Source organism: Miscanthus floridulus, chromosome 1, assembly GCF_019320115.1.
Source record: "Miscanthus floridulus cultivar M001 chromosome 1, ASM1932011v1, whole genome shotgun sequence".
In the NCBI taxonomy this organism is placed as follows: domain Eukaryota; kingdom Viridiplantae; phylum Streptophyta; class Magnoliopsida; order Poales; family Poaceae; genus Miscanthus; species Miscanthus floridulus.
In genome coordinates this window covers 40694802-40712044 of record NC_089580.1, presented here as the reverse complement: position 1 = coordinate 40712044, position 17243 = coordinate 40694802, and the positions used below count along the sequence as shown (strand labels likewise).

The following is a 17243-nucleotide window of genomic DNA, read 5'->3' as shown; positions in this document are numbered from 1 at the left end:
ATTCTTCCTGGTCTATGGACCCGAGGCTATCCTCCCCACTGACTTGGAGTACGGTTCCCCGAGGCTACAGGCCTACAATGAGCAAAGTAACTGCACCACCCACGAAGACGCCCTCGACCAACTGGAGGAAGCCCGAGACGTTGCGCTGCTACATTTGGCCAAGTACCAGCAAGCCCTACGATGCTATCAAGCCCGGTGCGTTCGAAGCTGAGACCTAAAGGTGGGCAACCTGGTGCTAAGGCTGAGGCAGAGCAACAAGGGCCACCACAAGCTGACCCCGCCATGGGAAGGACTGTACATTGTCGCCCAACTGCTAAAGCCCAGGACCTATAAGCTAGCCAACGAGAAGGGCGAAATCCTCACCAACGCTTGGAACATAGAATAGCTACGTCATTTTTACCCTTAAATTTCCAAGCATTGTATACATTGTTTCTCGAAATACAATTAAGAAGCGTTCTTTAGTTGTTCTAATCTTTCGAGAAACCCCCCGAGCCCATCGCGGGCCTCGGCATTACGATAACACCATAAGGGAGACTCAGCTCTGCCTCTGCAGAGGTGCCCACTGCGGGACTCGAACAGGACATGGCTCTGCCTCTGTAGAACCAAGCCTCCCTCAGGGGCTAGAAGGGGGGACTCCCCCCTAAGTCCCACACACCATTGTTTAGTCGTTTTTCGACTAAATTTCTATGCCAAACTCTCTAGCGTGCTCTGACAAATCGATTGTAAAAAACCTAAGGACCGAAAGACTGTCCCAAGGCCAAAAGGCCGGCTGAGTTGCGAGACGGCCTACGCCTCCGGGCTATGGCACTCCCTCACCACCTTTTGCCTGAGGGGTAGCTTAGGCTCCAAGAAAGTTTTTTGCAAGAGATATGTTTAGAGACAAGACAGAGGGCAGAGGCTCGGAAATATAATAAAACGATTAAGAAGCGTAGACGCACGAGTACTTTAAAAAGGCCTCAACGGCCACCAGCGTTGTGATATGGTAACGTAATCCCTAATCCATTTACATGGCCTCTTGGGCCCAGGTCAAGGTTCAGGGTCTCCAGCATTGGCGGACGGCGTGGGAGGGACCACCTCCTCTTCGAACAGCTTGGCCAGCGCTGTGCCGAGGCCCTCAGCCACCTCCATCAGCTTCGTGACCTCCTCATCGGCCTCCTTGTCATCCTTGGCCAGGACGTAGCCATCGCTGATGGCCTCGAGGTCAATGTCGATGTAGTGCGAGGTGACGACGGCCAAGGCGTGCTTGACGCACGTGTGTAGCGCCCCTCGGAGTCGCTCGCGCAATTGGCCGCTCAACGCGATCAAGCGGCTCCCAAGGGAGCTGCCCGACTTACCCCCTCAACCTCTAGGGCCTCGCAGGCGGTACGGGCGGCGCTCTGCAGCGTGTTATGCCCCTCGATCTCAGCCTTGAGCACCACCTGCACCGCGACAAAAGCCTCGGCTGCCCGAGAAGCCTCCTTCTCCAACCCTGAGCCAAGACAAGCAGGATGGGGTTAGGCGTGAAAGAAGACAAGCCAAACAGGGGCAAAGGACTATAGGACTCACCCTCGGCTTTCTCTTTCTAGCACTGGGCCTCGACCCGAGAGGCCTCGGCCTTCTCCTTCTAGCCCTGGACCTCGACCCAAGAAGCCTCGACCACCCTGGAAGCCTCTTTCTCCTGCTCTGCATCACACCAGGGAGTTAGGGGTCGAACATAAGAAAAACAAATAAAACAAGGGGAACAAGACTCACCCACGACCTTTCCCTTCCAGACCACAGCCTCTATCCGGGAGGCCTTGGCCACCTTGAGGGCCTCTGCCAGGGCGCCTTTCATCAGCAGGGGTGCACCCTGCTCCGTCCCTAGCTATCCAGCGAGGGCCTTGGCAGAGGCCATCACTTCTTCAGCCCGGGACCTGAAGGTGTCCTGATCGCTGGCCACGCGGGTCAACTCCTCCTCCAGCTCCTTGACCCGCGCCGCCAAAGGGGTGACCTGCTCCTAAGCCGTGGCTGCCTCGGCCTTCATATCACATAGCGAAGGCGGAGGTCCTCCACCTCCGCACTCCGCACCGACATAAGCTCGTTGGCGTCGGCGAGCAAGCCCTTCTGCCGCTGGAGCTGGTCCTAGACGTCCCTCTCCCATCAGAGGAACAATGACTTCTCGAGGGACCGGGTCTCGAGCTCCTGGATAGGCAGAACAGGGCTCCTAAAAAAGATGACTCCACATGAGAAAAGAAGATGTGTACCTGGGCAACGCTAGGCAGATCGTCAGCCACGACGGACAGTGATGTCCACAGCGACCGCTCCGCCAGCTTGCGGTATTGCTCGAAGGTGTCCCAGCACCCCCCCCTCGGCCACATCCTCAAGGGCAAACAGAGGCTTCCCCTCAGGGTCGTCCTGGCTCTGCCACAAGACACGCGGGTGATCCCACTCATAGGGCTCGGGTTGTACCCGCACGAGGGCCGAGCTTCCCTCGCCAGAGGTCGGAGCAGGCTGCTCCACGGTGCTGGCCACCTCGGCATCCGCCGCCACCTTCTCCCGGGAAGTATCATCGAAGGAGATCGAATGGACCTCCACTTCCCGGGCGCTCTCCTACGACGGTGGTGGACCTTGGACCGGGGGCACTATTGAAGCTTGCCCCACCTCCGTCTCCACTTCCTAGGCCGCCAGCTTCGCTGCGCTCACGCCAGCCTCCGCCGCCCCGGCCTCAGTGGTCCTGGGAGCTCTAGCCTCTACCACCGCGGCCTCGGTGGTCCTGGGCACCCCGGCCTCCGTTGCCTCGGCCTCGGAGGCCCGGGGGGCCTCAGCCTCAGTGGCCTCGGCGACTAAAGGCACCTCGGCTCTAGCTGACTTGCGGGCCTTGGCCTCACGAGGCGTAGGTGCCTCCTCCTCCGCTTGCTCCATGGCCGCCTCGGCCGCCTCTCCTTGGGCGTCCGGCTCCTTTGGGTCAGCCCTGGCCGAGGCCACGCCACGCTGTATGGTGGTTTGCGCCTCTGTCACCCATTGGGTGGTGGAGCTAGCGCTCACCTTGAGCGTCTTACGTGGCGCCAGGGCGGGCACTTCCATGTGACGCTTCTGGCTAAAGGTATAGATTCACAAGGTCAGCATGCGGCCAAGGGATGAGCAGGAGGTACTGCAACTCCACCGACAAAACACTTACCTCGAGCAGGGATGCAACCGCTTCGGCACTACGACCCTCCTCTGCAACGGTGGTGGTGGCACGGCCTCTGTATCCGTCGGTGCCGGCCGGTCCTCACCGAACTCCGGCGCCCCCTCGACCCTCTGTGGGGGCGGTTGCGTCGCCCCCAGCATTGCCTGCTCCACCTCTGCCGTCGAGACCGTCGGGCTGACGGCGTGCTTCCCTAATGCCCTCGCCTTGGATGTGTCGGCCTCGGCCTCGGGGCGGGCGGTCGCTGACCTCGAGGCGTCCCCTCCTCCTCCTCCAGGAAGCGCCAGGCTGCTCGCCGATGCCCCAAGCGCTGTCTCCCTAACGTCAGGGAGGTGGTCTAGGGGACCCCGCCCCATCTCGCTCTCATCATCTCCGCCCGAAGAATTCGTCGACAGTGACAGCGACGGAGACGCCTCCACCTGGAGACCATCCTGCCTCTGCTATCGGCGATGCTTCTCTAGCTCCTCGCGCTCGAGGATCTTCCTCTTGCGCTTTGCCTCCGCGGCATCCTTTCGCTTCTTCTACGCCTCGGCGTGTGCCTGGTTTACCACCTGCCGCTCTATGTCCTCAGGAACGAGCGGCGGGGAGGCTCGTATGTCCCTCATCCCCTACGGGGATGGCGAACACAAATAAGGGACTAGAAAATGGTGAGGAACAAGGAGGCCTCGGGGGCCGCAGCAGTGCGTGACTTACTAGAGAGAGGTACCCCCATGATGGGTGCATCGCGATAGGGGTCAGACCACCGCTTTTCAGCCGCCCCTCCACCATATCCCTAACCCGCCATAGAATCTCCTCGTCAGAGAGGGGGACGGTGGACATCCAGATGCCCTCTATCGGCTCATCCGGTCTCATGTCGAATATGCGCCGCCACTGAGCCATCAGCGGTAGCACCCTCCGACGGTGGAAGGCTACCACAACCATAGCCGTTGTGAGGCCGCAGCCGCGCAGCCTCTCCAGTCCCTCCAGGAGCGGCTGCAGCTTGGGCTGATCGTCCTTCAGGATGCCATACCTCCACTTCTCCGACAGGCTCTCCACGACCCGCCCAGTGTAGGGGGGAAGCCCGCCGTTGTCGTTGCGAAGGTAGAACCAGCTGGTGTACTAGCGGTGATTAGTTGACATGAGCTGGGCCGGGATGTAAAGGTGCTGCCGGTCTTGGCGCACTTGGAGAGTGCAGCCGCTGGCCCTCATCGCCTTCCTCGTGCCTATCGTGCCCGCTGGCTTGGTGGTATGTCCCACCCAGAAGAGGTGGAGCCATAGCTCCCAATGGGGGGCAATGCCCAAGTACCCTTCGCAGACGGTGACGAAGATGGCCGCCTGCACGATGGAGTTAGGGTTGAAGTTGTGAAGCTCCACGCCGTAATAATGCGGGAGCGCCCGCATGAACCGGTCTGCCAGGAGGCCAAGACCGCGCTCGTGAAAAGACACGAAGCTCACGATGTACCCGTCGTGTGGCCTCGGCTCCGGCTCGCCCAACGGAGCCATCCGCTCCGGCCTGTTGGGGTCGGTAACCGATCGGAGAAGGCCGTCGTCGATGAGTGACTGCAGCATCTCCATGGACACGTCGGACGGACCCCAAGGATCTGCTGGGAGGATGATGGGGCCACCGGCCATTGCGCGGTGGGGAATGTGGCTACGGCGGTAAACCTTGCTCTGCCTCTCCCGCTCTCTCTCTCTCTCCTTCGCCCTTCTCCCTTCTTCTCCCCGGCGCTCTCTATTCCTAGCAATGGCTCGAGGGTGGCAAAGGCGAATGTAGGCAAGGTACGGAGGGGAGGGGCGAGGCTCATTGCGTATTTATGTAGGAAGGGGGCGAAGTGGACAGACGATGAAATCGGGGAAGTTTCCCTCAAATTCGATACAGTTAATCCAGATCCGATTTTACCGCCCACGTACCCACCTTTTCCTTATTAATCGCGTGAACAGTTATGTCCCATCCGCTGACACAGCGTCGTGACCGACCACAGGAGCGACAGGCGTCATTCTGCCTCCCTGAGAAACCCACCTCAAAAGGCGCGCCTGTCGTTGTCAGCCGACGGGAGGGGAATATCCCCCACCCGATTCCTTTTAGACGAAGGAACTGGGCACCGAACCCATTATGGTCCAGGGGTTCGAAGGCTGGGCCCCCAAAGGTTTCGACAGTCGCCCCAGGGCAACAGAGTCAGGGACAACTATGGGCGAGCCCATACATGGCCGAGGCCCGAGCAAGCGAACGCTCGAGATGCCCTAAGTCATGTCTGAGACCGGTGGGGAAGTCTCTGAATGGGATCCCACCGTAGGGAGGCATCGAGCCCCCGGAGCTAATCGAACGGCCCTGGGACCCACTAGAGAAGCCCTCTAGTACTTTTTGAGTGTGTCTATGGACCGCTAGCCGACCCCTATCGAATGGGGCACGGGCCTCCACTCGGACTTACCCGATAACAGCTCACTAGAAGTGTCATTGCTCGCGCCCACCGAGGGTAGCCTAGCATATTCCACCCCTCCTTCCAAACAAAAAGGATGCGTGAGGGTTGTACAAAAAGCTAGGGGAACTCCTGATCGCCCTCTCGCTCTGTGCAGAGGCTTGGGAGCTCTTCCTACAACCTTGCCGAGACCCAGCGACCCAGGCTCGTACCCAAGGGCTCGACAAACAACCCCTCCTTCCGAACGAAAAGGATGCGCGAGGGTCGCACAAAAAGCCAAAGGAACTCCTGACCGCCCTCTTGCTCCATACAGAGGCTAGGGGGCTCTTCCTACAACCTTGCCGAGACCTAGCGACCTAGGCTCGCACCCGAGGGCTCAGCAAACAACCCCTCCTTCTGAACGAAAAGGATGCGCGAGGGTTGTACAAAAAGCCAGGAGAACTCCTGACCGCCCTCTCGCTCCATGCAGAGGCTAGGGGGCTCTTCCTACAACCTTGCCGAGACTAAAGATGGCAACGGGTAAAATCCACGCGGATACTAGCCCTAGATATCCATACCCGCGAGCAAAAATCCGTGCTCGTGCCCGTGCCCGTTAACCGTCACGGGTAGAAAACCATGCCCGTGCCCGCTATCCGCAGATATCACATGCCCGCGGGCACACCCGTATACCCGCAAAAATGAAGCAACAAAGCACCCAACCATATCTTAATAGCAAGTAAGAAACAATATATCAAAAAATAAACGTATATATCTCAACATTAGATAAAGTATGACACATTGACCATACAAGCGTCATCAAAAGTCTACATTAGTGTATCTCAAGTCATCACAAATTAACACGAATAAAGACATACAACCGTATATAGACTTATAGGGTCATTGGCGCGGGTCTAGCGGGTTTGCGGGTGCGGATATCATTTTTCCATGCCCATGAGCAAATATCCATCAGGTTTAGAATCACACCCATGCCCATGCCCGTGGGCACAAACTTAAACCCATATCCATGCCCATCGGGTTTTCTATCCACGGGCACGCAGATATTTTATGCCCGTTGCCATCTTTAGCCGAGACCCAGCGACCTAGGCTCACACTCGAGGGCTCAGCAAACAACCCCTCCTTCTGAACGAAAAGGATGTGCGAGGGTCACATAAAAAGACAGGAGAACTCCTGACCGCCCTCTCGCTCCGTGTGGAGGCTCGGGGGCTCTTCCTGCACCTAGGACGAAGACAAGCAACCCGAACTCGTAGGGAAGAACACGATAAAGGACACCAAGCCCATTACGGTCTAGGGGTTCAAAGGCTGGGCCCCCAAAGGTTTCGACAGCCGCTCCAGGGCAATAGAGTCAAGGACAACTATGGGCGAGCCCGTACATGGCCAAGGCCCGAGCAAGCGAACGCTCGGAATGCCCTAAGTTGTGTCTAAGACCGGCAGGGAAGTCTCCGAATGGGATCCCAACGTAGGGAGGCATCGAGCCCCCGGGGCCAATCGAATGGCCCTGAGACCCACTAGAGAAGCCCTATGGTACTTTTGAAGTGCGTTTATGGACCGCTAGCCGACCCCTATCGAATGGGGCATGGGCCTCCACTCGGACTTACCCAATAACAGCTCACTAGAAGTGTCATCGCTCACGCCCACCGAGGGTAGCCTGGCATATTCCACCCCTCCTTCCGAACGAAAAGGATGCGCGAGGGTCACAATAAAAGCTAGGAGAACTCCTGATCGCCCTCTCGCTCCGTGCAGAGGCTCGGGGGCTCTTTCCTGCAACCTTGTCAAGACCCAGCGACCCAGGCTCACACCCAAGGGCTCGGCAAACAACCCCTCCTTCCGAATGAAAAGGATATGCGAGGGTCGCACAAAAAGTTAGGGGAACTCCTGACCGCCCTCTCGCTCCGTGTAGAGGCTAGTGGGCTCTTCCTGCAACCTTGCCGAGACCCAACGACCCAGGCTCGCACTCGAGGGCTCGGCAAACAACCCCTCCTTCCGAACGAAAAGGATGCGCGAGGGTCGCACAAAAAGCCAGGGGAACTCCTGACCGCCCTCTCGCTCCGTGCGGAGGCTCGGGGGCTCTTCCTACACCTAGGACGAAGACAAGCAACCCGAACTCATAGGGAAGAACGCGATAAAGGACACTGAGCCTGTTATAGTCCAGGGGTTCGAAGGCTGGGCCCCCAAAGGTTTCGACAGCAGCCCTAGGGCAACAGAGTCAGGGACAACTATGGGCGAGCCCGTACATGGCCGAGGCCCGAGCAAGCGAACACTCGGGATGCCCTAAGTCGTGTTCAAGACCGGCAGGGAAGTCTCCAAATGGGATCCCACCGTAGGGAGGCATTGAGCCCCCGGGGCCAATCGAATGGCCCTGGGATCCACTAGAGACGCCCTCTGGTACTTTTGGAGTGCGTCTATGGACCGCTAGCCGACCCCTATCGAATGGGGCACGGGCCTCCACTCGGACTTACCCGATAATAGCTCACCAGAAGTGTCATCGGTCGCACCCACTGAGGGTAGCCTGGCATATTCCACCCCTCCTTCCAAATGAAAAGGATGCGTGAGGGTTGCACCAAAAAGACAGGGAAACTCCTGATCACCCTCTTGCTCCGCATAGAGGCTTGGGGGCTCTTCCTGCAACCAAGCTGAAGACTCAGCGACCCGAGCTCACACTCATGGGCTCGGCAAACGCAATAAAACCCCTCGTGCGACGTAAGAAAAGCCTCTGGAGGAATAAATCCACTCCTCCAGGGCCTCGGGGGCTACACCCGGTGGGTGCGCTCGCGCGCACCCACCGAGGCCTCGAGTACGAAACACCATCCCGCTTGGAGCTGCCGTGAGCCGAGTCTCGTCAAAACCTCAGGGAGAGCGCTCACACTTTCCCTGAGGCTCGGGGGCTACTGTCGGGTACCATAAAAAGGGGTCCCCTAAGCGAAAACTAAAAAAATCGCTTAGACCCTATCAAAATCAAAGCCAATAGACAACCATTGGCTAACCCCTGGCCTTGTCCGAGGCCACCGACTCTCCGCCTCACTCGAGGCCTCGCACGAAAGGCCTCGGACGGTCTGATGATTCTCCACCTCGATCGAGGCCTCGCATGAAAGGCCTTGGATGAGTAACCAATTCTCCGTCTCGCTCGAGGCCTCGCACGTAAGGCCTCGGACGAGTTGTCGATTCTCCGCCTCGCTCGAGGCTGGCTCGGCAACAACCCCATCGCCTCCACCTCGGCCGATCTGCCTGATAGAACGCCACGTCCAATTAACGCGACCAACCACTCCCGCGATGTCAGTCGGACGACGGCTCAACACAACGGAGTGACCAACAAAATGGGAGTCACATCAACACCATGCCGTCCGGGACGGGACGGGACAGGGGTTACCGGTCGCTATGCCCGGCACTGTGCCCACTACTGACGCCCATGCTGCACTGTGCTGCCTAACCCCAACTGCTCCGAGGACAGCGCGGCGTGGGAAGTCAAGTTTGGGTCCCTGTAGCCTCGGAATCAGTGTACAGGACCAACTGCTCCCTCCGGCCTCGGCAATCCACTTCAGGGCCTCGGCAGCCTCAGGATTTATGCTCGTCGAGCCCCCCACAATGGCTCAGCCTCGGCACCAATTGAGCCTCAGCTCTTTACACTGTCAACACACAGCGACCGGCACGTCGTCCGCCATACCCCGCGTCAAGCTAACACTGGAGCCCCCACGTCGCATAGGATCGGGCGTGACCGGCGCGTCGCCCCAGTGCATCAAGGACAAGACCACTCCATCAACCATGCCGCCATAGTGACAAGCTACAGGGCTCGGACATGTCGCCTCTGTTCGCACGATGCTACGTAGCAATCCCATGTATTACCCCTGTCTCCCCTTCAACTATAAAAGGGAGAGACTGGTGCCGTTTTAGGGGAGGGAGGGAGACGAATGAGATGGGCACACAGACCCACGACGCTCACACGCACTCAGGCATAGACAAACTCACGAGATATATGAACACATACAGCGCTCTGTAACTCACTCTCCCTGGCTGCCTGAGATCAACATCTCAAGCAATTCACATCGCTCCACGCAGAGACCTGGGACTAGCTCCCTCTCTCGCCCTGCTTGTAAACCCCTACTACGAGCACCTTGGTGCAAGGAATACAAGATCGATCTCTCAGACTGGACGTAGGACACCTATTGCCTAAACCAGTATAAACCTTGTGTCTCTTTGCATCACCATCCAGGATGAGGGGCACGCAGTACATTTTTACTAGTTGGTTGAGGGCTCGCCGGTCCAAAACACCGACACAAGGGTTACATCCTATCGACAATTGTGTCTTAATTTTAGTTTTTTTTTAAATAATAGCCACTCTAAATTTTAAATTCGCTCTACGTTAGATAACATATGGCATTCTGCATCAAACAAAAAAACCACGCTCGATTCGGGCTCCAAATGGATAAGTTTTGTATATTCAGCGTGATGGACCACAATTTTGGTACTCTACGACGCATTTCATGGCAATGAAGAGAGCTGAAACCTATCGATCAACTCCCAATAATAAATCTATGATGACCTACACCGTGTCTTCATGCTCTCACACTAGTGTTTGAGCAGTGATCGATCCATGCTGGTGCGGGCAAGAGCCGTTCATGGGCAGCGCTACTTTGGCGTCTAAGGGTTACTTCCTATCGACATTTATATCTTTATTTTATTTTATTTTTAAATAATAGTTGCTCCAAATTTTTAAATTTGCTCTACATTAGATAACATATGGCATTCTGAGTTAAACAAACAAACCGCACTCGATTTGGGCTCCAAACGGATACGTTTTGTACGTTTAGGGTGACGGACCACAATTTCGTTACTATACGACGTGTTTCATGGCAATGAAGAGAGTTAAAACCTATCGATCAATTCCCAACTATCAACCTATGATGACCTACACCATGTATTCATGCTCTCACACTAGTGTTTAAGCAGTGATCGATCCGTGCTGGTGCCGGCAAGAGCCGTTCATGGGCAGCGCTACTTCGACGCCCAAGGGTTACTTCCTATCGATATTTATGTCTTCATTTTATTTTTAAAAATAATATTTACTCTAAATTTTTAAATTTGCTCTACAGTGGATAATAGATGACATTCTGTGTGAAATGAAAAACCTGTGCTCCATTTAGGCTCTAAACGGATAAGTTATGTACAATTAGGGTGATGGACCATAATTTCGGTACTCTACAACATGTTTCATGGCAACAAAGACAGCTAAAACCTACTGATCAATTCCCAACGATCAACCTATGATAACCTACAGCGTGTCTTCATGCACTTGCACTAGTGTTTGAGTAGTGATCGATCCATGCTAGTGCATGCAAGAGCGATTCGCGGGAAGCGCTACTTTGGCGCCCAAGGGTTACTTCATGTCGACATTTGTGTCTTAATTTTATTTTTTAAAATCTAATAGTTGCTCTAAATTTTTAAATTCACTATACATAGAATAATAGATGGCATTCTATGTCAAACAAAAAAACCATGCTCGATTTGGGCTCCAAACGGATAAGTTTTGTACATTTAGGGTGATGGACCACAATTTCGATACTCTACGACGTGTTTCATGGCAACGAAGAGAGTTGAAACCTATCGATCAATTCCCAATGATTAACCTATGATGACCTACACCGTGTCTTCATGCTCTTATGCTAGTGTTTGAGTAGTGATCGATCCATGCTAGTGCGGGCAAGAGCCATTCACGGGCAGCGCTACTTCAGCGCCTAAGGGTTACTTCCTATCGACATTTGTGTCATCATTTTATTTTTTAAAATAATAGCTATTCTATATTTTTAAATTCACTTTACATTGGATAATAGATGGCATTCTGCATAAAAAACCACTCTTGATTCGGGCTCCAAACGGATAAGTTTTATACATTCAAGGTGATGGACCACAATTTCAGTAATATACGACGTGTTTAATGGCAACGAAGAGAGCTGAAACCTATCAATCAATTTCCAACGTTTAACCTATGATTACCTATGCCATGTCTTCATACTCTTGCACTAGTGTTTGACCAGTGATCGATCCATGCTAGTGCGGACAAGAGCCGTTCACGAGCAGCGCTACTTCAGCGCCTAAGGGTTACTTCCTATCGACATTTGTGTCTTCATTTTATTTTTTAAAAAAATAATAGTTGCTCTAAATTTTTAAATTCGCTCTACATTGGATAACAGATGGCATTCTGCATTAAACAAAAAAAACTGCTCTTAATTTGGGCTCCAAACGGATAAGTTTTGTACATTTAGGGTGATGGACCACATTTTGGTACTCTAGGATGTGTTTGATGGCAACGAAGAGAGCTAAAACCTATCGATCAATTCCCAACGATTAACCTATGATGACCTAGACCATGCCTTTATGCTCTTGCACTAGTGTTCGAGCAGTGATCGATCCATGCTAGTGCGAGCAAGAGCCATTCGCGGGAAGCGCTACTTCGGCGCCCAAGGGTTACTTCCAGTCGACATTTGTATCCTCATTTTATTTTTTTTAAATAATAGTTACACTAAATTTTTAAATTCGATCTACATCAAAAAACAGATGGCATTCTACATTAAACAAAAAAATTGCTCATGATTCGGGCTCCAAACGAATAAGTTTTGTACATTCAGGGTGATGGACTACAATTTCGGTACTCTACGACGTGTTTCATGGCAACGAAGAGAGTGAAACCTATCGATCAATTCCAAACGATTAACCTATGATTACCTACACCGTTTCTTCATGATCTTGCACTAGTGTTTGAGCAGTGATCGATCCGTGCTGATGCGGGCAAGAGCCGTTCGTGGCCAGCGCTACTTCGGCGCCCAAGGGTTACTTCCTATCAACATTTGTGTCTTCATTTAAAAAAATAATAGTTGCTCTAAATTTTTAAATTCATGCTACATTGGATAACAGATGGCATTCTATGTCACAAAAAAATTGGGTTCGATTCGGTCTTCAAACGGATAAGTTTTGTATATTTAGGGTGATGAATCACAATTTTGGTACTCTATGACGTGTTTCATGGCAACGAAGAGAGCTGAAACCTATTGATCAATTCCCAACGATTAACCTATGATGACCTACACCATGTCTTTAAGCTCTGGCACTGGTCAGTGATCAATCCATGCTAGTGCGGGCAAGAGCCATTCGCGGGAAGCACTACTTTAGCGCCCAAGGGTTACTTCTAGTCGACATTTGTGTCTTTATTTTATTTTTTAAAAAATGATAGTTGCACTAAATTTATAAATTCGCTCTACATTGGATAACAGATGGCATTGTGCATCAAACAAAAAACAGCGCTCGATTCGGGCTCCAAACGGATAAGTTTTCTACATTTTGGGTGATGGACCACAATTTCGTTACTCTACGACGTGTTTCATGGCAATGAAGAGAGCGAAAACCTATCGATCAATTCCCAACGATCAACCTATGATGACCTGCACTGTGTCTTAATGCTCTCCCACTAGTGTTTGAGCAGTGATCGATCCATGCTAGTACGGGCAAGATCCTTTCATGGGAAGCACTACTTCAGTGCCTAAGGGTTATTTCCTGTCGATATTTATGTCTTCATTTTATTTTTTAAAAAATAATAGTTGCTCTAAATTTTTAAATTCACCCTACATTGGATAGCAGATGACATTCTGCGTCACACAAAAAAACCGCACTCGATTAAGGCTCTAAATGGATAAGTTTTGTACATTTAGGATGATAGACCACAATTTCGTTACTCTACGACGTGTTTCATGGCAACGAAGAGAGCGAAAACCTCTCGATCAATTCCCAATGATCAACCTATGATGACCTGCACCATGTCTACATGCTCTCGCACTAGTGTTTGAGCAGTGATCGATCCATTCTAGTGTGAGAAAGAGCCGTTCATGGGCAGCACTACTTCGGCGTCCATGGGTTACTTCCTTTCGATATTTGTGTCTTCATTTTATTTTTAAAAAAATAATAGTTGCTCTAAATTTTTAAATTCGCTCTACATTGGATAACAGATGGCATTGTGTGACAAACAATAAAACAGCGGTCGATTCGAACTCCAAACGGATAAGTTTTGTACATTTTGGGTGATGGACCACAATTTCGGTACTCTACGACGTGTTTCATGGCAACGAAGAGAGCGAAAACCTATCGATCAATTCCCAACGATCAACCTATGATGACCTATACCATATCTTCATGCTCTCACACTAGTGTTTGAGTAGTGATTGATCCAGGCTAGTGGGCAAGATCCTTTTGTGGGAAGCGCTACTTCGGCGCCCAAGGGTTATTTCCTGTCGACATTTGTGTCTTCATTTTATTTTTGAAAAAATAATAGTTGCTCTAAATTTTTAAATTCACCCTACATTGGATAACAGATGGCATTCTGCATCACACACAAAAAACCCACGCTCAATTCGGGCTCCAAACGGATAAGTTTTTTTTACATTTAAGGTGATGGACCATAATTTCGGTACTCTACGACGTGTTTCATGGCAACGAAGAGAGCGAAAACCTATCGATCAATTCCCAACGATCAACCTATGATGACCTACACCGTGTCTTCATGCTCTCGCACTAGTGTTTGAGCAGTGATCGATCCATGCTTGTGCGGGCAAGAGCCGTTCACGGGCAGCACTACTTCGGCGCCCATGGGTTACTTCCTTTCAATATTTGTGTCTTCATTTTATTTTTAAAAAAATAATAGTTGCTCTAAATTTTTAAATTCGCTCTACATTGGATAACAGATGGCATTATGTGATAAACAAAAAAAAAACAGCGCTCGATTCGGGCTCCAAACGGATAAGTTTTGTACATTTTGGGTGATGGACCACAATTTCGGTACTCTACGACGTGTTTCATGGCATCGAAGAGAGCAAAAACCTATCGATCAATTCCCAACAATCAACCTATGATGACCTACACCATGTCTTCATGCTCTCACACTAGTGTTTTAGCAGTGATCGATCCATGCTAGTGTGAGCAACATCCTTTCGTGGGAAGCGCTACTTCGGCGCCCAAGGGTTATTTCCTGTCGACATTTTTATCTTCATTTTATTTTTTAAAAAATAATAGTTGCTCTAAATTTTTAAATTCACCCTGCATTGGATAACAGATGGCATTCTACATCATACAAAAAAACCACGCTCGATTCGGGCTCCAAACAGATAAGTTTTGTACATTTAGGGTGATGGACCATAATTTCGTTACTCTATGACGTGTTTCATGGCAACGAAGAGAGCAAAAACCTATCGATCAATTCCCAACGATCAACCTATGATGACCTGCACCATGTCTTCATGCTTTCGCACTAGTGTTTGAGCAGTGATCGATCCATCCTAGTGCGGGCAAGAGCCGTTCACGGGTAGCGCTACTTCAGCGCCCATGGGTTACTTCCTTTCGACATTTGTGTCTTTATTTTATTTTTTAAAAAATAATAGTTGCTCTAAAATTTTAAATTCGATCTACATTGGATAACAGATGGCATTGTGTGACAAAGAAAAAAACAGCGCTCGATTCGGGCTCCAAACGGATAAGTTTTGTACATTTTGGGTGATGGACCACAATTTCGGTACTCTACGACGTGTTTCATGGCAACGAAGAGAGCGAAAACCTATAGATCAATTCTCGACGATCAATCTATGATGACCTACACCATGTCTTCATGCTCTCACACTAGTGTTTGAGCAGTGATCGATCCATGCTAATGTGGGCAACATCCTTTCGTGGGAAGCGCTACTTTGGCGCCCAAGGGTTATTTTCTATTGACATTTATGTCTTCATTTTATTTTTTAAAAAATAATAATTGCTCTAAAATTTTAAATTCACCGTACATTGGATAACAGATGGCATTCTGCGTCACACAAAAAAACCGCGCTCGATTCGGGCTCCAAACGGATAAGTTTTGTACATTTAGGGTGATGGACCATAATTTCGATACTCTACGACGTGTTTCATGGCAATGAAGAGAGCGAAAACCTATCGATCAATTCTCAACGATCAACCTATGATGACCTGCACCGTGTCTTCATGCTCTCGCACTAGTGTTTGAGCAGTGATCGATCCATTCTAGTGCGGGCAAGAGCCGTTCACATGCAGTGCTACTTCGGCGCCCATGGGTTACTTCCTTTCGACATTTATGTCTTTATTTTATTTTTTAAAAAATAATAGTTGCTCTAAATTTTTAAATTCTACATTGTATAACAGATGACATTGTGTGACAAAGAAAAAAACAGCGCTCGATTCGGGCTCCAAACGGATAAGTTTTGTACATTTTGGGTGATGTACCACAATTTTAGTACTCTACGACGTGTTTAATGGCAACGAAGAGAGCGAAAACCTATAGATCAATTCCCGACGATCAACCTATGATGACCTACACCATGTCTTCATGCTCTCACACTAGTGTTTGAGCAGTGATCGATCCATGCTAGTGCGGGCAAGATCCTTTCGTGGGAAGTGCTACTTCGACGCCCAAGGGTTATTTCCTGTCGACATTTGTGTCTTCATTTTATTTTTAAAAAAATAATAGTTCCTTTAAATTTTTAAATTCACCCTACATTGGATAACAAATGGCATTCTGCGTCACATAAATAAATCACGCTCGATTCGGGCTCCAAACGGATAAGTTTTGTACATTTAGGGTGATGGACCATAATTTGGATACTCTACGACGTGTTTCATGGCAACGAAGAGAGCGAAAACCTATCGATCAATTCCCAACGATCAACCTATGATGACCTGCACCGTGTCTTCATGCTGCTCGCACTAGTGTTTGAGCAGTGATCGATCCATTCTAGTGCGGGCAAGAGCCGTTCACGGTAGCGCTACTTCGGCGCCTATGGGTTACTTCCTTTCGACATTTGTGTCTTTATTTTATTTTTTAAAAAATAATAGTTGCTCTAATTTTTTAAATTCGCTCTACATTGGATAACAGATGGCATTGTGTGACAAACAAAAAAACAGCGCTCGATTCGGGCTCCAAATGGATAAGTTTTATAAATTTTGGGTGATGGACTACAATTTCGGTACTCTACGACGTGTTTCATGGCAACGAAGAGAGCGAAAACCTATAGATCAATTCCCGACGATCAACCTATGATGATCTACACCGTGTCTTTATGCTCTCGCACTTGTGTTTGAGCAGTGATCGATCCATGGTAGTGCGGACAAGAGCCGTTCACGGGCAGCGCTACTTCGGCGCCCAAGGGTTACTTCCTATCGACATTTATGTCTTCATTTTTTTTAAATAATAGTTGCTCTAAATTTTTAAATCCGCTCTACATTGGATAACAGATGGCATTTTACATTAGACAAACAAAATCCACGCTCGATTCGGGCTCCAAACGGATAAGTTTTGTACATTTAGGGTGATGGACCACAATTTTGGTACTCTACGACGTATTTTATGGCAACGAAGAGAGCTGATACCTATTGATCAATTCCCGGCGATTAACCTATGATGAGCTACACCGTGTCTTCATGCTCTCGCACAAGTGTTTGAGCTGTGATCGATCCATGCTAGTGCGGGCAAGAGCCATTCACGGGAAATGCTACTTCGGCGTTCAAGGGTTACTTCCTGTCGATATTTGTGTCTTCATTTTATTTTTTTAAAAAATAATAGTTGCTCTAAATTTTTATATACTAATTGTGTGATATTAAATTGTGTTTATGTGGATTATTAGCTAAAATGCTGTTGAAATTTTCTAAAAAATATGTATAAAAATGTT

At 50.4% G+C, this 17243-nt stretch overlaps 1 protein-coding gene across 1 annotated transcript; it reads right to left on the bottom strand.

Moving 5' to 3' along the window:
• Positions 1 to 2634: 2634 nt before the first annotated feature.
• LOC136455224 (uncharacterized) lies at positions 2635 to 3501 on the bottom strand. Its single transcript, XM_066455350.1, has 2 exons — positions 3137 to 3501; positions 2635 to 3055 (listed from the first exon to the last, which is right to left on the bottom strand). The coding sequence occupies exons 1-2, from the start codon at positions 3499 to 3501 to the stop codon at positions 2635 to 2637; spliced, it is 786 nt and encodes a 261-aa protein (XP_066311447.1).
• Between the last annotated feature and the right edge of the window lie 13742 nt (positions 3502 to 17243).